Genomic DNA, 22,124 nt, shown 5'->3' with positions numbered 1-22,124 from the left:
GCAGGGCTCTTCCTTGGCTTGATCCATATGAATAGCCCTGCAGTGAAGTCTGGCTTGGGGACAAGGGGCAGGCCTCCCATATCCCCTCATCAGTCATCAGCCACTGTGGAATGGTACTGCTGGTGTCACCTCCAAGGCATCCACCTTGACCAAGAGCCAGAGTTTAGAACACTGCAAGTGAAAGCAGCTGGGGAGTGGGTGCCCCAACAAGTAGAGGGCCGGAGTGGGGCATTCATTGCATTTACTACCATGCTGATGAGCATCACCATTGTGAAGACAGCCAAACGTACTTAACATCTGACCCAGCAAGCAGTTCATTGCATTGTTTGCATTTTAAAAGTATAGATATTAAAATAGAAATCAGTATTGTCAAAATCTGTTTTTACCAAAGCAACAGTGTGCTTCTTAAACTGTGATTTCATTCTCAGTGGGTAATACAGTCCTATGGTTCTAAATTCAAAAGTACCAAAAAGTATACTGTGAAAAGTCTCCTTCCCACTTCTGTCCCCAAGCAGCCTGGCTCCTCTCCAGGTAACAACCCCACCATTACCAGGGCTTCAAGTTATTTTCTGGTGATAGTTTAGTTTGTCCAAACTGATAATGGTGTGGTTTAGATTTCAAAGTTTCAGTGAGTCTGATCAGCACAGTTAAAATACCACCTTCTTGGTCCTAAAGAGCCAGAGTGGTAGCTGTTCTAGAAGGCGTTGAGCTGAAATTTGCCTTTTCTTTGGAGGAAGAGCAATTCACCAAGTCAGCACTCAGTGGAAGGCTCCAAATACATAAAAACTTCATAAACATTTCTAAACTCCTTCGAGTTACTATGTAAACAATTGATAAAAGAACTGCAAATTGTTATTTCCTCATTAAAGCAAATCACAGATAGAGAATTTGAGATGTTGCATTACCACCCTTGAAATTCCCAAGTATTTAAAGTAATTTAAAATTTCACTAAATTCACTATTTAGTTCAAATTATTTCGTGTGTTTCATTAGACATCTATTACCTAATGTCATTTGCATATTAGTTGATGACTTACTGAAATGTGTATTTTTTCCAAAGCGTTTTTAGATCTACTTCAGTGTCAGCACCTTGTGAATTTTTCACGGTGGTTCCTTTTATGAAGTGACTTTATGGTAATTTAGAGGCACTTTCTCAACATAGGAGCTGGTCAGTGATGGAATGCATACTCGGTTGGTGTGCTCCCTTGTCATGGGAAGTGTGGAAAAGCAGCTAGGTCATCCATTAGCAAAGTTACACAGGAAATCTACCCGTGTGACAGGCAGGCTAAGACTCTTAACGTCTTGTCATAGCTAATGGTCTGTCTAGTCTATGAAGCTTCGCTATCGTTATGGCTTTTATAGGCCATTGACCTTGTTTGGAATCTAGGCTATTGTGCTTACACTGTGTGCTTTTATCTTCCAAATTTTGGAAGGTTTTGTCTAATGCCTATAAATGTCCATATAGAACTTACTTCGTAATCTTGTAGGCCTGGTGTGTATGTTTTCCTTTGCAAATGAGCTCCCTTTTTTCATTTCTCCTTCCTGTTTACACCCTTTCCCAGGCTGCAAGAAAACCCTCTAGTTTGTGCATGACCTGTTTAAAGCCCCAAGACAGATTTTGGTGGCACCCCCATGAAGCAATGAAAAAAAATCTCATTTCCGTCCAAGAAATAGAATCATTATCTTGATTGAAATAATATCTTTCTTCAACCTGCAAGCAGATAAAGCATCAAATTGGTGGAGTTTTCTTATCACTGCAGGACACAGAGTTTGCAAGACACAGAATAATGGCCTGTCAGCTGCCTCTGGTGGGGTGGGCTCTGTAAGGGAGAGCTCACAGCACTTGGCCTGATTTGGATTATATGATGTCTGGTACAATGTAAAATAATTCCATTAATGACAAGTACTATTATATTTAAGGGGAAGAGAGTGTAGGCCTAGAACAGCATGAGCAGTAAATGCAACTACTATTACTACTATGGTGGTTGTTTTTAATTAGACCATATCTAACACATACCAGCAATTGCAGGAGTGACTTAACACAATGGATGTTTATACACTTTTAGGACGAAAGTATTCCAGCACCCCATGTTCATTAGGCCTAGGCAGTCAAAGTAAGAGGGTGATTGGGTTTGAGAAAGAAGACAGCATCCTGGTTTTGGGCGGACAGCCAGAGGCCAGCACACCCACATCTCTGGGAAGGAAAGTGAAAATGCTGGGGGCAGGGAGGCAAAGGGTCCGGGTTCCAGCCCAGACCCACCGTTGTTACCAGGCAGCTTTGGGCTTTTTGGGCTGGAGTCTGCTCATTGTTTAGAGAGGGATACAGGGGGGTGTCAGGAGGAGGAGGTAAGGAAATGTGTGTGCAAAGTCCAATACTCTGGTTGTCCCCTCAATACTCCCTGTCCCCCATCCACTTAGAGGGGAGGCTCTACTATGTCCTGGGCATTCTTGAGTACTTCCTCTTGACAGGCTTGTTCTAACCATTTCACATGTAATTACTCAATTAATCCTCACAACAATCCTATGCATTAGAAACTTGTATTATCTGCCATTTACCAGTGAGAATGTGCAGAGAGGTTAAGTAACTTGCCCAAGGTCACACAGTCAGTAAGTGGTAGAGCTGGGATTTGAAGCCAAGCAGTCTGGTTGGAGTTCTTGAAAACTCAAAATAAACTCTACAAATAATACAGTTCAAACATCTGGGGCTTTCACCAGATCTTAAACTGCAATCCTGTACTAGGGAGAAACAATAATAATAACATCTTTGTAATGTTCCAGGAGGTGTAAAGGTGGTTCCTGGGGTAGAGGTGGGAGGTTGAATGATATTCCAGCCAGGGTCCCTGATCTTGGGCACCTAGTAGCTCAGATCCTCTCTTTGCATGGACCCCGCAGAGCTGTCCCCAGTGGTATACATACTGTAGAGCACCAGGGTGTGCAGGCTCTGTCCCCTAGTTACTTGCCCCTACCTGGCCCATCCCCTACTTTCCTCTGGAGCCTTCCTGGGCTCTTGGGGCTGTGCTGTCTGCGAAGACTTCTCCCGAGAAGGATACCATCCCCAACACCCCGCCCCATGCCCACTTCACTCCCTTGTCTCCCCAGGCACAACACAGTGAAATGAAAGCCTGTATCTTCAGAATCTTGTTTTCAAGAGGAATGCTGGCCTGCAGGTGAGCGTGCCTGATTACCATGGTAATCACCAGCTGAATGGAGTGATTTTATAATACATTTCCATCAGGAATATGAACAGGTGTGCAGGGGAAATCAACATTTATGAACAAGATAGGTCTTGGGAGATTAATAGTGAACTTAGGGTTGCTCAAGGAAGCAAAAGGGAAAAAGAAAGAATGAATACCTCCACTTGCAGTCAAGGTCCTTCCAGCCTTATGTCTGACCGTTTCCTGTCTTGCCTTCCTCCCACCAGGCCTCTGAGCTTTTCAGTCACATTCCTCCTTGCCCTTCCCTCTCCTCTCTCCTTTCCAGGGCTTATCCACTGTCAAATCCCACCTCCTCCAGGAAGCCCTCCTTGGTCCACTCACCCTCCAGGAATCTCTGCCCACCTCCCGACCCTCTGCAGCCCCCACACTGGGCCTTGTGCAGTCTCCCTCAACCCCCAGCTAGCTGGAAGGCCCCCTGAGAGATATGCTTCACATACTATGCAATCCAGGCCACCAGGCACAGAGCCCCTCACCCAACTCCTATTAGCCAGGGTTCATAGTCCTCAAAAATGATGAGCCTCCACTGAGCTAAGAGACTTACTTTTTTCCTAGGGCTCCGATTAAAAACACCATCCTGATATCTCTAGGTTCCTCCAGAGTTCAGGGTGCCAAAGGCCAGGTTTGCTTGTTCCTGCTAGAGACAGGAAACTCATTCCTTCTAGAGATGAAGGCAGCAGTGGGGTGACCCAAAGAAATGTGAAAAGCAATTTTGATTTCTCAGCCTTGAGGTCCCACCAAATAAGTTCTGGCTCTGGATATGGGAAAACCACACTCCTGCAGCCAGGAGGGGCCTTCCCACTGCTCTCCAGGTCACCTGGGGCTCCTCAGGCATTGGAAGTGGGGGCAGTGTTCCAGCGCAGGGTGGGGCTGTGGAAACAGCAGCCTTGGCCACCAGGGCCTGACACAGTGGGCCACAGCTTTGTCCTGGGCCTACAAGTATCTCAGAGACAGCATGTCAGGGTTTCTCTGTCACTATGTGAGCAGGAGACCAGAGGGATGTGAGGGAGGCCTCCACATGAGAGGCCTTCTTCTTCACTTTCAAGCAGGACAATGCATCAGAGAAGTTGCCAGACTCGCTCTGACAAGCAAAGAGCATTAGCTAATATTTTGATTTTAATAGAAAGAATACTAAAGAGCCCCGAGTGTCTCTCGAAACTATTTTGAAGAATGCGTTCTGCGACATGTTCCTCTAGCTGAATCGCACTCCTAAAGACTTGATGACCAAAGGCTTAAACCAAAAAAGAAGGCGTTCCTCCACCAACTTTTCTCTCTTAATTCTCTTCTTGTAATGCTTTTCCGTTAACAGTAAGTTATGAAAAGATTAAAGTTGGAACAGGAAGCAGTGACCCTCAGAAGGAGGCCTGAGGTGGCAGCCCTTGCTTTTGTTCTGCTGTGTGAGTGGCTTCGAAGTGGCTCCCCCCACTGAGCATGGTGCCACGGGGCCTGCAGACATACGCCAGGCACATTCAGGGGGGTGGGCATTGCGTGAGGGGCTCTGGCTGAGGCAGGGCTAGGCAGGAAACAGACACAAGGTGGGCAATTTGAAGAATTGAGTCCAAAGGCCAGTGCATGGTGTAGGGACCCCACAGGACCCTGTGCAGCATCCCCCAGCCCTGGGCAGCACTTATGCCCCTGGGGCGGAAGGGACGAGGAGAGGGGGTGTTGCTGAAAGCAGAGGCAGGGAGGGTGCAATGGAGGCACTGCCCTACCTGGGCTGGGACCTGAGGACAGGGAGATAAGGCATTAACACTTGACCTCCCTTCCTCCCTCCCTCCCTTCTTCCCTCCCTCCCCCAGGCTCCCCCTGGGATCCCACTCACTGAGCCAACAGGACAGAGGGCAGAGGGGAGGATACCATCGCTGTGGTCTGTAAAGGTCACCATGCGGCTCAGAGCTGAGTGGAGAGTGTGGGGAGGGGGCGGGGAAGGGCAGATGGGAACAGCAGCACAGTGCGTCCTTCCCAAATGACAGACTGGGGAGGAGGCGGAGGCCCAGCATCCTTGTCAAGACAGGCCTGGCCTGAAGGCCAGTTTCAGGGCCTTTAAGAGAGTCCCCAGCCAAAAGAAACATGCCCTCTCTTTGGCCTATTCTCCAGGGCTCACAGTGCTTTTTATCAGAACTGTACTGTCACAAAAGGTTCCCTTGGGAGAGGAGAGACAGGGCCATAGGGAATCCATACAGAAATGCCACATCTGACCCCTCATTAGGACAAGAGCTGAAGCAGCTCTAGCCAAGTGCCAAGGAAGCCTGCAGGAGTGGGCCTTGAAGGAGGGTGCAAGCTGGAGGCAAAGGGCCTTGTAGGTGGGGGAAGTGGGGGTCAAGGTCGAGAGCACTAGGGCACTGAGTTTCCCAGGCTGAGGCAGGACAGGGGCATGGCAGCCACGCAGAGGAGTTCTGCCAGGTGGCAGCCCGTGGAGGCCAGCCCCATGCAGTTCGCTCATCCTTGGTTCCCAGTCCTGCTGGATGGAGACCACCTGTGGCTCTTAGAACTGCAGGCTGTTCTCAGCTCTGCACCCTGCAGGGGTTTATGCTGATGAAAAATGAAGCCAGTCAAGTGATAGCTCACATTGGTCCAGCTAGAGCTAAGTACTTGCAGCATAATAATGTTTTTGTTGTCCAGCTGCCCATGAGGTGGGTGTCGCCCTCCAGAGGAGATGCAGAGACATGGAGGAAAGTAATTGCTCAAAGCACCCTGAACTCAGATGGCTTGATTGCAGAACTGCCCTCTGCTGGGGGTTCCGCTGGCCAAGGAGAGTTTGCACCTGTAGGAGAAGGGAATGTTACTCAAATGTTGGAACATACATTTAAAATTGTTTTATTTGGAATTTACAAATTTTAAGTTACAGAAACACTGTGAAACTAAAAATAATACACCAAGACTCTTACATCCTTAGCTGCTAGATTCATCTGTTGTTAAAATTTTACCCTATTTTCTTTATCATCTGTGCTAACACACATATACACACACATACACACCTTTTGTCTGAACTACTGCAGGGTAATTTACCCCTTAATACTCTAGTATGTTTCCTAAGGATGGGCATATTCTCTGACATAATCTAGTATGGTTGGTCAATAAATGTAGTATTAATACAAATTTTGATCTAATTCACCGGTCTACCATTCGCATTCCAAGTTCATCAGTTAACCTCCTAATGTTCTTTATAGCACATCTTCCTCCAACAGTAGATCTCGTCTAGGGTCGGGTGTTGCGTTTAGTTGTTGTCTTTTTGGCCTCCTGTAATCTGGAATATTTCCACAGCCTTTCTCTGACATTTATGACTTTGGCATTTTTGAAGAATACAATGGCAACTTCTTATTTTTAATAAAATATCCCTCATTTTGGGTTTGTCTGATATTCTCATGTCACTAGATGCAGGTTTTGAGGTCTTGGCCAGAATCCCACCTAGGCCATTGGGTTCTTCTTATACAGTCACACCTGGCATTCACTGGTCCTCACTGGTCCTCACTGGTGATGTTGATTTTGATCTCCAAGTCAAGGTGTTGCTGATTTCACTACATGATCATTGCCTTTTTTCTTCCTTGTAACCGGTAAGCAGTCTATGACGAGCCACTGAAATCGTGCAAGTACCCTGCTCTTCATTGATTTCCCCCTAGATAGAGCACCAGTTGGTGACTTGCCTGATCCAATCCTTAACATGATAGTTGCAAAATGATGCTTTTCCAGCTCCAGCACCACCTCCATATTTGTCAGTCAGCCCCTGGCATTCTACTATGGTAGAATATATTTATACCATAAGCAGTAAAATGTATTTATCTATTGTCTGTGTGGACTGGTACTCATCAGTGTTTCCAATAGTTTATTATTTCTCCCCGTACTCAATTATTTTGGTGCTTAAATTGCCACAGGTTTGACCAGTGATGCCTCTACTAGCTGAATTCCATGATATTTTGTTATGTCACCATCCCTGTTTTGGAGCACTTTTTTACTTTCTGTCATAACAAGAGGTTCCAGGCTCATCTTGCGCCTGCTCTGCATTAGCCCTGCAATCAGTCATTTGTCTGAGGAGCCCTGCTTCTTTTTAGTGGGAGTGGTATTGGAGATCAATATCTGGGCTCTGGGTGTGCTCATTGCTACTGGGAGGGTATCTTTGTTTCTTAGCCCTTTCACAGGACAGAATAAGGAAATGCATGCATGTATATACATACACACACATATATACACACATACCTTTCACACATAATGTATATACATGTGCACATACATACACATACACACTTACATATTCATGTGTTAGAATCATGAGCCCACACCAATACCTCCAATTCCAATCCACCTCTACAAGGTTGCTCCTTTTCCTTGCCCTGCCATATTTACGTGTCCCTCTTCTACAGTGAAAACCCAGGTTCCCAAAATGTCAACATATTCACTTATTGGCTTAATCCCGTATTACATAGAAAATTGTGTGAGAATTCCTCCACCCATACCACGTGACAATGAACAAAGCTTCCCTCACTCCTGCCAACCCTCCCTGCTGTGTTCATACATAACTCGGATTAGTTCTTTCTTCCTCTCCTTTCTTGCCCTCCAGTGTGGTAATATATTTATTTGAAATAGAGTTAGGTTTATTTTTTTTCAGTTTCCTTTCAGTTTTAGGGATTTTTTTTCTTTCCATTCTTATTAATTTAATTTAATTTTTTAAATAGGTAGAATATTAACATAGTCAAAATGATACAAAGGTCAAAACAATACAAAAAAGCATACTAAGAGATGTGTCACTCTCTCCTGTATTCTTTCTGCCCCATTCCCCCTTGTAGATACCCAAGTTAAGTTTTCATGCTTACACTTCTATTACTTTTTGTAAAGATAAGCACATTCTTATATACGTTTTTTAATTTTCCCTTCTTTTTTTAATCCAAAAGGTAGCATATTGTAAATGCTTTTTTTATACTTTGCTTTATGCATTCAATAACACCTCTTCGAAAACACTCCATATCAAGTCACAGAGGCCTTCCTCGCTCTGTTTCGTAGTGCATAGTACTCCATCGCGTGCATGCTGTAATGTATCCAAGCACCCTCCAATGAATGACCGTGGAGGTGGTTTCCTGTATTTGAAAATTACAAATAATGCTCTAGTGCTTGTGCATATGTGTTTCATATGCTTGGAAATGTATCTTCAGGGTAAATTTCTAGGATGAGATTACTGCATTAAAGGTAAATACGTATGCAGTTTTGTCAGGTATTCCCAGATAGCCCTCATGGGGTGGCACCCATTGCATTCTGACCTGCTTTCTCACAACCTAGCCAACAGAAGGTACAGTCAAGTTTTGAAATTTTTGCCAGTTTCCTGAGTGTGAAATGGTGTCTCAGTGTAGTTTTGATTTGCATTTCTCTTATTATAAGTGAAGTTGATCATATTTTTCATGTTTAAGGGTAATTTTTCTATTCTTATTATGAGCTGGCCATTCTTTTGCCCATTTTTCCATTGGGTTTTTGTTCTTTGTCTCTCAACTTTAAAGAGTTTTAAAAATACATAAACTAGTGATATATATATATATATAGTCAAATTCATCAATCTTTTATTGCTTCTGGATTTTTCCATCATGATTATAAAGCCTTTTCCTACATCTGGGTTAAAAAAAAATTCACCCATGTGGAAACAGAATTTTTAATGGCTATATAATGTTTCAGTGGAAAGATAAACCATCATTTTTATATAGATTCCAAAAGATGGGTTCAAATCCCCCAGGGGATAGGGTAGCGGGCAGAAGAGTGCAGAGGGGGAGCAAGTTCAAAGGCAGAAGGTGAGAAAACCCTGCTCCCTGTTGACTTCAGGATGGGGATGGACATGTGGCCTCTGCCTGCAGAGTGGACACTCATGCAAGGAATCACATCCAGCTCCCATGACACAATCCAGTGACAGGACCCATTAGAGAGGGCTGGAGGAACTTCAGAGGAGGGGCAGGGCCTTTGGAGGGACAGCAGGACAGGGCTGGGGCTGGGGCAGGGCCAGTGAGGCATGCAGGGTAAGTTAAGGAGTGCTCACTGTCAGGACCGTGCCAGTGCAGGGCTGGCATCTGGGAATGAGGGCCTCCTTATGTGTTTCTCCTAGGGTGCCTCACTTGCCTCCCCCTGTTCCTGGCCTCAGGAATGGTGGAAGTTAAACGAATGGGGCAAGGAAAGCCATGCCCATTCTGACTGAGCCAGTGGCAGAGGCACATGCTGTCCCCAGGGCGCTGGCCAAGTGCGAGCTGGACCCCGGGGAGTCGGGATGTCATGCTGGAGGCAGTGGGAAGCCACTGTAGGACTTCAAGATATTTAAGAAATTCTGTCAGACCAGGGAAACTGGGAATGATACTGGTCTTGCCCAAGAGCTGCTGTCAAAATTAAGTAAGATGATCGATATAACCTTTTTATCGTTGGCACAGGGCCTGGCGTGAAGTGGAAGTTTAATAAACCATAGTTTTCTGTGCCTTGAGGGCATCTACTGATTTTCTTAATCAGGTTTCAAGTCTAATGCTCCTGGCACACTGGGACTATTCAAATCACAGTGTGGGAGTAGAAAATTTTAACACACAAAACTTGAAGTAAACCAGCTATCCCCTCACCTTGGGAAGAGGAAGATGGCATTGTTCAAGGGCTGTAGTGAGGTTGCTCCAAGGTGTCCATTTTACAGAAATGGAAACTGAGGCCCAGGCAAGGTCTCACAGTGCACCTAAGTTCATGTCGGTGCTCCCATGAGTCCTCTTAAGAGCAAGATGCACGCTCACACCCGCCCAACACTTGGCCCCTCCTCTCCCAACCCCAGGAAGCACACATGCTTGTACGCCTCTGGCCGAGGCCTTCCCAATAGCCTTGCTAAGTGTTTCCTCCTGAAACATGCTGACCCACAAGGGAGAAAAAGCAAACACCAGGAGGAGGCAGGAGACAGAATGGGGAGAGCAGCAAACCCCACTGCCCTCTCTGCCCCCAGGCCACATCCCTGAGGGAGGGGCCACCAGAGGACCCAGACCTGTCATTTCCCCTCTTGCCCCAGGGTCGGCAGTGAGCCCAGTGAAGGCCAGTCCCCAAGGCCCCATGTGTCCCATCAATCAAGTGTGTGGGAAAAATAATAAGTCTGCAGCCATGTGGCTGGAGCTCATCCTTCAGAGCTCCTCTATCTGCCTCTCCCCCAAGCTCCTGCTGATCGAGGCCAGGAGGTTGGCTGAATCTCCCTGACCACATTTGAGGAGGGAGGGATGCAGAGATTGGGGCCCCCTCCCACCTCTCACACCAGCAGGGCCTCTCCTCTTTGACCCCCTCCAGTCCTAAAGCTCTCATGGAGAAACCTAGAGGGTCCCGGAGCAGAGTTCCCAGAGACCTGCCTGTTCTTCCTCCAGCACGGCCTGTTCTGCCAGGCTTGGATAACTGGCCACCCAGTGACCTGCATCATGATATTTAAAGGGTGCTGCGAAACTGCCACTCAGAAATATCTTCCCAGCAGGGGGCTGTTTAAAATCCATCTTTAAAGCTTCTTCAGCCTCTGTCTGTAGCACTAAGGCTATCTGTCTGTCCTCTGCGGTCCAACCTAATGCCACCTCTTCCCTGATGCCTTTCTCACTCTAGTCGAATAAACTTCTCCTTCTGCCTGCAGCCTACACAAGTAGGTTTCAGCTTCTGTCTTTCTCACAGATAGTTGTGAATGAGACTGACTGTCCCATTTCAGTATGAACTACCTGAGAGCCAGGGCTGCTTCTCATTCAGCTTTGAATCACCCCAAATGCTAACCACAGAACATCATGGGTAATGGGTGCTTGATCAGCCCTGACTGAGTTGCTGAAATGCAAATAGAAAGACCACAGTCTTTAGAGACAGGAAGGATTAAGCTTTAACTCTGGCCAGAAAGACACTTGCCTTGGGGAAGTTGCTCAAGCTATCTGGGCCTCGGTTTCCTCATCTGTTAAATGGGATGACCACATCTGCCTTGCAGGGCCACAGCATGGACCAAGTAGGCAGTGTGCCTAGCACAGACCTGATACCCAGGAAGCATATACCCATCCAGTCACAAGCACTGAGTCTGTGTCTTCTCTGTGCAGCCTGCAGGGCAGCCAGAGAGCAGCAAGCCAAGACTTCAGTATGGCTCTGTAGACTGATGTTGACGGCCCTCTCTGTCTAGTTTGGGGCACCAGAGGGGTGGCTACAGCATCCCTGGCCTCAGGGCACTGACACTTATTCCCACCAAGGGGACAGTGGATGTTCCAGGTTCTTTCTAACCACACAGTTGCTGAGATCAACTCCCAGAATTTGGTGATGGATGGTTTCTGGGATGTTCCTCATAGGGCAGAGGGCCTGGCCTAGGTGTGGAAGTGAGAGCTGAGAGGAAGAGGGGAATTCAAAAGAAACACAGGACTGGGTTCCTACCTCAAAGAGCTCCTGCTGTGCCACACCCATTCCTCTCCAGGGGAGGAGGAACAATGGCCAAAGCAGGCCAAAGCCTCCTCCTTTGGGGAAGCTAGGTGTCCCAGGGCCCAGGGAAGAAGCCAGGAGAGCTGCTTTGTCCTGCTGTGAGAGCCAGGTCTGGGAGTGCTGTAGGCCAGGGGCCCACAGGCACAGACAGGGCTGGGGAAAGCGAGTGAGACCCTGAGCCCTTTAACTGTTGCCAAAGGAACTTCCAGGCCCAGCCCAGTGGGGTCAGGCCTGCCAAGCCCAGGTACTAATGCCCCATTCCCGGCTGGGTGGTTGGCAAGGAGTGTGGACTGTGTGTAGAGACCAGGTGCACTCCCTGCAGGATCAGGAAGTGAAGGGCTCCTGCCCTGGTCCAGGGGGAAGCACCACACCCCCACAACATCCTGGGGGAGCGATCATGGCAGGCCTCTGCAGCCATACACAGGGAGTCTTCTCATCTGTCTGTGCAGGAAGGAAGGGCACAGAGGAGGAGGTGAGCCCAGGGAAAGTGAATGAACTGTGGAAGGTTCTGGGAGAGGCACCTGCGGAGTGAGGCCTAGAGGAGGCCAGAGGTGTGTGGGGGCCTCTCCCAGGAACCCACACACTTTGTTGAGGTATTAATAGATCTTTCCCTCCTTCCTGGCCATCTCTGAATGTCTGAGGATCAGCAGGAGGGCCAGCCACATCCCCCCAACCCAACAGTCAAGCCACGGGAACCTGAACATATCTGAAAATGCTCATCTCTGAGGCCGCCCCTGGGTTGGCATGCCCGTCCCAAGGGGAGCATTTCTCTTTGCTCCTAACACCTCTCTGCCTCTACTAGCCCACTGTTTCTCCAGAGAAACCTCAAGACCCCAGCTCTCACCTCTGCCTGCCTGTCCTTTTCTGGAGAGGCTGCTAGGCCTACCAGGAATTGTGGTGAATGAGTTCCTGTCCATCTGTAATGGACCCAGGTGCCCCCTACAGAAGATGAAGGCTAGGAGCTAGTTAGCCGGCCATGGCAGGGGGTCGGGGGGCACCTCAGCACATGCCTGGCAGAGGCAGTACCTTTGGTCTGCTCCTCGCTGGCAGCACAGTGCAGGCAGTCCCGCAGCAAGGAACCCTATCACCCCACGTGCTGGTGGTGAGGGCCCCCTGGATGGCTGACCTGATGTTCACATTTCACTGGGGGAAGGTTGCCTTTGGGATGAGCACAGTTCAGGTGGGTTTTCGATGACTAGATTAATGGAATGACATTCTAATTGCACATCTGACAAGTTAAGAGAAATGAGGGCTGGGGGAGCAGAGGGAGTCAGGGGAACAGAGTCCTGCCCTCCGGCTCCCTCAGAACAGGGAGAGCAGGTGGTTTACCATCCAGAAGGGGATGCTTTTGAGAGCAAAAGTGGGCAGTGTTATAATATGAAGGGAAAAGAGTGTGACATGAGAATTTCCTGGCAAATATGAGACTTGAGGAGCCGATATGACTGGCTATTCACTCTCCTCTGTTTTTCCCTTGATGAAAAAAAAGACTTCACAACCCCCGAGGCAATTCACGAGTTGTACAGCCTTTAGGATATCACTTGGCCTTCCTGACCCTCAACTTCCTCATCTATAAGTTTCATTCATTCATTCTGAAGATATTATTTTCTGCCTCCCATGTGCAAGGCAGTGTGCCAGGTGCTGGAAGTTCAGAAGTGACCGTGGCATCAGTCCAGCACTCTCAGAACCTGGGGTCCCTGCCCCCTGCAGAAACACAGCTCTAGTCCATGAAGTCATGTGGTCTAGTTTGGAAAGCTGAAACAGGGTTAAGTAACAGAAAGGGGAGTGGGGCTGTCTGCAATATGTCCAATTGAGTGGTACAGATAATGGTAAGGAAAGGGACCTGGGAGGTGGGAAGCATGTGCCCATTTTCTGGAAGAGGAGCCTGAGACTCAAAAAGATGGAATGGTGTGCTCAACAGCCTACAGCCAGGGAGTGGTTGAGATATGAACTCAAGCCACCTCACTATAAAGTCTGAGCTCTTTGCTTACACCTCACCTTTCTATTATCTAGCCCTTGTCTCCTCCCCTGACTGCCCCGCCATGCAGCCATCTGGCTGGCAGACCCCCATGGAAATAGGGCAAGAGCCCTGGACCGGTTGTAACACTCACCACGAACTTCTGAGAAGTCTTAGCACAGCCACTTCCCTTCCGTGCTCTCTAATTCCACAGCTGGAAGCACACCCAGTAAAACTTCTGTTTCTAATCTTCCAGAATGGAGAGGGTGGTAAGAAGCGTGTGATAAGCATTCTGGAGCTGCTCAGAGAAGGGGACGGTATAAAAAGCCATTTTTAATGCTTCATGCAAAAGACACAGACCATTAAACACCATTTTTTATGCAACTTCCATAAAATATGAACTAGGAACCCATCCCAGAGGAAATGACTTGCCTGAGGTCTCATAGGATGATGACTTGATCTCATGTCTTCTGTTTAACACTCTTCTGCTGAAGTGTCTGCCCTCTCATTTCTTCATAAGCACCTAATTGTTGACTTTTATATTTAAGAAATCATTAGTGAGATTGAGCAGTTTAAATAATTTGAGTGGACATTTATACTTAATGTTTTTCCTTATTGATTTTTAGGAACTGTTTGTATATTAGTGGTGTAAGGCTATGTCTAATACATGTAATGCAAATACATTCTCCCAGACCATTAACTTTTAACTTGGATTGTGTTATCTTTGTTATATACAAGTTTTTAACTTTTATTTAATCAAATCCATCATTTCTTTTCCTTTATAGTTTGTGGGTTTTGTGTCACATTTAGGAAAATGGGCACATTGACCATGTATCTGTCAAAAACAAATTTGCCAGAGCTTCAAGATCTGAAAGCTTTGGTGCAGAGATACAGGAAAGTTGTCTTGTAGTGAACAAATATTTACCTTCGGACTCTTTGCAAGGAGCCACTAATCAGGAGGCCCAGGAAGCTGTTAGCAGCCCAGCCTTCATCCTGAACACCTCATACAGATTCCCAGGTTGAGGCCTGGCTGATAATCTCAGTGAATCAAATATTGATTGTGCCCTCAGAGTATATTTTCCTGGTCACCAAGTCCAAATCAAGGCATGGGGACTTTTTTTTTCTTTTTTGCAGCCCTGTCCTCCCCTCTCTCTTCTCTGAAAGGGATCTGAAAATCTACTAAAACCGTTTTATGTAGGTGGTCACCTTTATCTGACTGCTGCTGCTTTTATGGGAGACTTTTCATGGAACCGAATACAGAAAATTATCCTTTCAAACGTACCATTCAGTGCAATTTTATAAGATCTTTGGTAATTGCCCTAGCATCTTCTCAGAGAAACCTTGAAATCCAGTGGCTGCTGTGTTATAAAAGAAGCAAGAAGCTTGGGTAACCAGAATAGGACTATTAATCCTGCTGAGGCTTATCTTTACTAACTCATTGTTTCTGGCAAGGAGGAGAAAAATTGCTTTGAAATTCCTCTTGGAAGGACCCAGAGTCCACACACACACACACACACACACACACACACACACACACATACACACACACACACACACACCCTAAATTCCTCTTGGAAGGACCCAGAGTCCACACACACACACACACACACACACACACACACACACACACCCTAAATTCCTCTTGGAAGGACCCCCACACACACCCTAGTAATGCAGTGGCCGGTTTTAACATTTCCAAATAGGTAACTCAAGCATTAGGTCCGTAAGTCTTACTGCCTTTGGTGTTCCCAGATCATAGTGCCACATGCTCTCAGGGGGCATTGTTTTTGACTGGACTGAGTAACAGTCAACTCTAGAGAGAAGAGGCAAGAAGAAGAAGTGGAGGCCCCAGTAAGGGAGCAGATGGCAGGAATAAGAAGCTGAGCCAGAGGCTCAGAATAGCTGGTTCTGGCGCGGAAGGGTGAAAAGGGCAGAGGCAACGGGTAGGCTGGGGCCTGTGGGAGGGGCAGCTGGACTGGGAAGGGAAGTGAGGGTGGGTGTGTGGGAGTGGCCCGGAGATCACTCATCCATGGGAAATTTTCAAAGTGGAGATTCAGGAGTGGGCAGAAGCCTGTGATGGTGGTGGAAGGGTCTGGATGTTGCCTCTGGCTAAGGAGACACTAGACACAGGGCTACATTTGGATTGTCATTGTGCAGGAAGGGTGGAATGGGGTTCAACAGGTCAGAGAGACAGGGCTGAGCAGGGATTAGGGGGGCTCAGCCCTGGGGTTTTAGATGAGGATGGTCCTGCAGATGGGGGCTGGGGAGTGGGGACACAGCATCCAGAGCTTCCCTCCCATTCAGCAAGGATGCTGATGGGCTACCTCCTTGCTCTGTATACAGGAGGTGCCCAGGAAGTGTTGGTGGCCTCACTGGCTAAGTCCCAGAGGGTTTGTCCCAGGGTGGATGCAGCTTCCAGGGCCACTACCAAGTATTTATTAATCACCTGTTGAATACTGTGTTCTGGGCAAGGCTCTGCAGAAAAGAAAAGACAGGTAAACTGCAGTAAGCAAACACCATAGAATCAGAACCCTTAGCTGCCCCTCCCAATCTGATGGCCAGACAGAATCCCAGAACCTCAGAAATTGAAAGAGGTCTTTCAGAGATCAGTTGATTGGATCATCTAACCAGGGCTTGGGTTCCACTGTCCCATCCTTGCCAACCTCTGACTGACCAGTGGAAGTAACAGGGAGCTGGTTGCCTACCAAGGTCCTCTTTCATCTTTGGGCAGTGCTGTTAGAAAGAGCAGAAAGTGTGTCAACCGGGAGTCAAAGATGGGCTCCAGGCCCTGCTCCACCACCTCTGGTCCCTAGATCTTAGAAAGCCCCTTAGGGCCTCAGCCTCCTGGTCCTCACCCCTGGGGTGGTGAGCATGGCCCCTTCCCATCTGCCTCCCAGGGCTGTGGGGACAGCACCTTACACTCTGGTGACTGTTCCACTCGATTTGCCTCACTGAGCTGCAGTGGGGCACAATGAAGTTAAAAGAGCATGTGAATGCTTCTTTATCCTGGATGTGTTTCTACCGATGTGCTCTCAGCATTCACACAGGACTCTTTGAGGAAACCGTGGTTAGGACATTTGTTTTCATTTCGTAGGTGAGTAAACCTAGGCTCAGAGAGGTTAAGTGACATGTCCAAGGGCACACATCCAGTTGTGATGGCAGACCAAGTCTCCTGGCACTCAGGATGCACGTGCTGCCCACTCCAATACTCTACCTCTCCCAAGGAAGACCAAGAGACAAACACCAATCAGAGAGTTTGCCAACTGCAAAGGGACACTCAGAACAGTGCCATTGCTTTAAAATCTTCCCCCACGACAACTGGAGAAAACACTAGAGCTACTCTTTATCGAATGCCTGCCATGAGCCAGACACTTGACCCACCCATGTCCTCACCAGCTCATCCCAGAAGCACCCTCTAAACAAAGTGGGCAACACAGTCTGAATTGTGATTCCAAGAGAACCACTAGCCTGGCTCCCAGAAAGCAAAAAATGCCCTGGAAGTTGCCTGTTTTGTCTTTTAAAAGCAAAGCAATTTTTGTATTCTTCTCCATAATCATCTCCATTTTTTTTTAATATAAAAGGAATGCATTTACCCCAAATAGGTGAGTAAAATTGAGCATCAGAAAGATCTGCCATGTGGTATCTTGTCTTTGTGTGGCTTCTGTCACACACCCTAGTTTGCAAGTCATGGGCATGCATTCCTTCTGGCAGGCCCATGCAGTAGGGATTTGCACATCCGTTTCATAGATAAAGCACTTGAGGCTGAGTGGTTGAGCAGGGTGTCCTAGGTCAGCTAGAAAATGACAGCACTGGGATTAATGCAGAGCCCTTTCTACTCTGTGTGCCCTGAAGGACAATGTCCCTCCCTGCACGTGGTAGGTCATGTGATATAGACTGAAAAGGACCTAGTGGAGCTGGAGAGGAACCACCAAGGGCAGGACGGCTTCCTGGAGGAGACGGGCCCTCAGCTGGGGCACTGGTAACACAGCACAAAATGGGCTGCCAGAATAGGATTGAGCCACCCCATTTCTCCCAGGGGTGTGCAGTGTTTAATATGGTCCATCCGACACCTGCTGTTAGCCACCTGTGAGTGCACAGAAGCATTGGGGTCCCCCCCTTTCCTCTTCTCCCTCCTAGAGACTCTCCTTTCTTTTTCCCTAATACGCTGCTTCATTGGTCCTCTCGGTAATGCTCAGGAGTAAAAGAATCCCTTCAGCCTTCAGTAGCCAGGGACACTGAACCTCTGCAGGACTGGCCCTCACATGATGACATCTCCCAGCCCCCTGGAATTCACACCTCCGCAATATCCCTGGGAAGGACAGGCCAAGGATGTGTGTCTTTTTGGCAGGTGAGAAACCAAGGGTGTGGAACCTTAGAGTCTGGCTCACTACTTAAAAGAACTGGCTCTGTAGACCAAGGACAAATGATGTATGATTCCACTTATATGAAATATCTAGAATAGGCAAATTCACAGAGGCAGAAGGCAGATTAGAGGTTGCCGGAGGCTAGGGGAAGGAGGGAACTGGAAAGTTATTGCTTAATGGCTACAGAGTTTTTGTTTGGGTTTATGAAAAATTTGAAATAGTGATAATGGTCACACAACACAGTGAATATAATTAAAGCCACTGAATTGTGCACTCAATTGTTAAAATAGCAACTTTCATATTATATATATGTTAGCACAATTTTTAAATAATTATTCTCAGTTAAAGAGGTAATCAAAGAGTATCAGCCGAAAAATATGGGGAATATGAATGCTGCAGGTGAGTCAGACAGGTATGGATTAGACATGGCTTTGAGTCCAGGTCCCGCCAGGTCCTAGCTTAGTGCCCTCTGGCAAGCTACTCACCTCTCTTTCCCTAAGTTTCCTTCCCTGTCAAATGAAGTCATTGTGAGAATTAGATGGATGGTATTTGTCTGCCTGGTGCTGAGCAATAAAACCTCTGTGAAGAGGAGGGTCATGGTTATGATGACTGCATCTATCACAGTTGTGAAGCAGCTCAAGTTCATGTTGTCAGGGAGGGGATTCATGCTGGCCCGTGTTGAGGGCTCCATTCTGAGGTTAATCTTGAGGATCAATGGAGGAGGGAAAGCAGAGCTTGGAGAGCACATTGTCAGCAGTGACAGAGAGGCAGGCTTTGCTCCCAAGGTGCCCTGTTAAGTCAAGGCAAGGACTTGAGCAGGTTGCAACAAGGCTGTGATCTGAGGCTTCGATCTCTGAAGGGCCAGGTCCCCTCATTGTGTCCTGGCTTGCTCCCTGAATATGCACAGAAAGTGGGCAATTCCACAGGGCAACTCATGACCCTCTCTGGACACTCACTGTCTCCTCTAAAGGAGAGTCTAATCTGGGGGGTTAGCCCCCAGTACATGAGTAACTGGAATAATCGGTAACTTTTTGCTCTGGGTAGAGTAGTTCAGAGCTGGGGGCCAATAGGAGACAAGATCCTCTGTCGTCTCAACTGCTGGGTGAACTTGCACAAGAACCTTCCCCTTGCTGGTCTGCTAATATCCTCCTCCATGAAATTAAGGGTTGGTGAGTCTGAGTGTCCCTTCCATGAGGGACACTGGGATTTTGTGACCTTGTCTTTGTTACTTGATTAGCAAGGGTTGACAGAATTGTTTTGGTTTGAGATTTACTGAGAAGTGATATAACTCTCTCCCTTTACCAGCTGGGTGACCTTGGGCAAGCCACCTGACCTTTCTGTGTCTCAATGTCTTCATCTGTAAAATCAGGACAATAATCCCAACTAGGGTGGGGGTAGGGTGTGGCAGTGAAGAAAAAAATGACTTAGTCTGTATAAAGTCAGTTAACTAGTGCCTAGCACAAAGTAGGTGCTTAATAAATGCCTGGAGCTCCTTCTATGTGGAGAAGCACTATGCTTAGCTTCCTGAGACATCTAGAAAAAGCAGAGGGCCATTCTCTGCATTCTCTGTGTTCAGTTTACTTAGTGATGCAAGACAGTCTCTCATGAAACAATAGCCAACAGGGAAGTGCATCATAAATATAAGTGCTGGAGGTGTACTGGGTGGTAAGGAGAGTAGGAGAGGGGGAAGAGGAAGGGAGTACTTGGCCTGGGCCATGGGTAGGCAGAGAGAATTCTAGTGGGTGAGTGCATATGTGCGTGTGCATGTGAGTGGATGTGTGTGCGTGTTATGTGCATGTGTGTGTGTTTGCCAAAAGAGCACGGACAACGGCTTACCCCAGAATGGGAAATCTGGGCCTTTGACTCCCCTAGGCAGCATAGCACTTGTGGTTCTGGTTGTGTCGCAGCCACGTGTACCTTGCACGCCCATGGCTGTGAGCAGAACATGCCTGTGTTGAGCACAGGAGCAAACCCTTGTGCATAACCCAGGCTGTGATTAATTTAATTATTTCAAAAGCCCCTTTGGTATTTCATAAGGGCCATGCCCCTGGCTGTGGGCTTGAATACAACTGCAGCAGGTTTCAATAAAATCAATTAATTTAATTTGATTTGGTTTTATATACTTGGAGCTGGTGCCTCTTGAACTCAATATGAAAATTATTGCAGAATAAAAATGCATATTAGTACTCAAGCCTGGCGTCCTTGGACTCTCTTCAGGGACCCTGCAGTGCTGATCACAAAAGCAAAGCCCCCTGGCCTGGCAGTTGCTGCTGCGCACGGGCCCACCACTCACCTCTCCAGCCATGGACAGTGTTTATGGAGGCTTTGTGGAATGTTTGTATGGCTTTCTCACTTCCAAAAGTACTTTCTTCCCTGGTACAGGGGCAAATGTATTTCCATTTTGCTTGCATGGAAGGAATTTAGAGACTTCTTGTGACTGGCCTTGGTCACCAGTGTACTAGGGTCTTCTGTTGTTGACGAAATTAATTGGAGGCAATATCCTGCAGTGGATTGAACCTTGGCTGGCTGTGCCCCTGAAGAGACACGTGAACCTGGGCAAGTCCCTTCACTTCTCTGCATTTTTGTTTCCTGTCTATAAACTTGAGGGCTGGACGCCTGCTTGAAAGGCTCCTTCCAGCTCAGAGTCATATATCATGGGACAGCTGGTCTTCCTGCCTCAGCGAGCCTGTCCCAGGGTGGGGCCCTGCCCCATTCCTATTCCACTAAAGAGGGCTCCGGGCCAGCCCGCAGAATGGGTGATGGAACTGAACCCTGCACCTCCAAGGAGGAGTGGCAGCTTCTCCCCCACATTCCTCCAGGTCAGAGCAAATCCTGCTTTCAGGAAGGGTGGAGGGTTGCAGCTTAGGGGGCCTACAAAGCATCCGGCCAACCCTGTTACTTTACAGACGAGGGACTCCAGCTCCAGTGCACAGTGACAATGTTCAGCCACATTCACAAGTCATTATAAAGGGTGGATATTTTGCTCAGGCCTCATTTTTCCAACTGTCCTTGTCATTCCTCTTTCTCCTGTCAGAATGGGACATGGCCAAGCCATCTTTGGGGACTCCCTTGTAAAGAAGATGTTGACACCAGTCATTCTGGAACAACTGCATCCCCTCTCAGCCCACTGGCTGCCCCCTTGAACCTGGTGGGAAAGGGCTAGGGGCCCTGCTCAGAAACATCCCCCACCAATACCTAAGATTCCACCCTGCCAGCTCCCACAGCCCTTCCTCCTGACCTAGCATTTGGCACAGAGCTTTGATCCCACTGAGTTAGTGATATTTTTTCACGTAAGTCTTATCTCCCCAGAGCTCCACTTAGCAGAAAATATGCTTGTCCTTTCCACCCCTGTCCTCCTTACTTTCTCCAAACCTCTCACTGAGAGACATCTATATGTGCTGAGAACTTCCGTGGACACTCCTGACACTGTCCCACTGAATTCCTGCACTAGCTCTACAAAGTGGGCATTACTGGCACTACTTTATTTTTGGGAACTGAGAAGAGACATAACTTTCTCAAGGTCACACAGCTTACTAAGTGACATGGCTGGAATTCAAAGCCACATCTCACTCCCAAGACTCTTGCACCATACCAAGTGGCCTCCCTTGCTCACACTGATAGGTACTTACCAGGTCTTTAATGGCAGATTATACTTTACTTGTCCCTGCCAAACAGCAAATGCCTGCCCAGCCCCTGGGGACATAATAATAAAAATAATAATAAAATGATACACTATTATTATTATTTATGAAGCATCTGTTAAGAGTTGGGCTTCAGGCTCTCCCTGACGTTGAGGCCCAGCCCCTAGCCTCCCAGTTGCAGTAGATCTCAGAGTGAATGGGGGCTCTCTGTCTTACGGGCCCTCCCCTCTAGGCTTCAGGTAGAAGTTGCTGCTGTCAGGGAAGGTGGCCTGGGGTGGGGGTGGGGGTGGTGTTTGCAAGCTCAGGGACACCAGCAGCTGGCCCGGCCCTACCCTCCACCCAGCTGAGGGCTGCAGCCTGGCTGGCTGCCTGCCTGGCTCACTGTGGGCCTTGGCACGAAGCCTTGCGTGGAGGTGGGCGGGCAGCGAGCGATGGGGCAGCGGAGGCGGGGGTCCGGCTCGGCGTTTCCCTTTTGCGGCCCGTGGCCCCTTCCCAGCCCCTCCCGGGGCAGTGCAGTTCCCGCTGGGGCCGGCGCCGCCTCCCTA

General features: G+C 48.0%; 1 protein-coding gene across 4 annotated transcripts in view; it reads left to right on the top strand.

Moving 5' to 3' along the window:
• Positions 1-22,124, top strand: part of ZBTB7C (zinc finger and BTB domain containing 7C) — a 328,498-nt gene that overhangs the window by 190,309 nt on the left and 116,065 nt on the right. For 2 of the 4 annotated variants that reach the window (XM_037016809.2, XM_037016791.2), the window contains one exon: positions 3,099-3,166. The exons of the other annotated variants lie outside the window; for them this stretch is intronic. In XM_037016809.2, the coding sequence (XP_036872704.2) occupies positions 3,114-3,166 (53 nt within the window). In that variant the 5' untranslated portion in view covers positions 3,099-3,113. The remainder of the gene's footprint in view (positions 1-3,098; positions 3,167-22,124) is intronic. 4 annotated transcript variants of the gene reach the window in all.

The sequence above is a fragment of the Manis javanica genome, chromosome 9, assembly GCF_040802235.1.
Source record: "Manis javanica isolate MJ-LG chromosome 9, MJ_LKY, whole genome shotgun sequence".
Lineage (NCBI taxonomy): Eukaryota > Metazoa > Chordata > Mammalia > Pholidota > Manidae > Manis > Manis javanica.
Note: the sequence above shows the minus strand (reverse complement) of the source record. Positions and strands in the feature narration are given on the sequence as shown.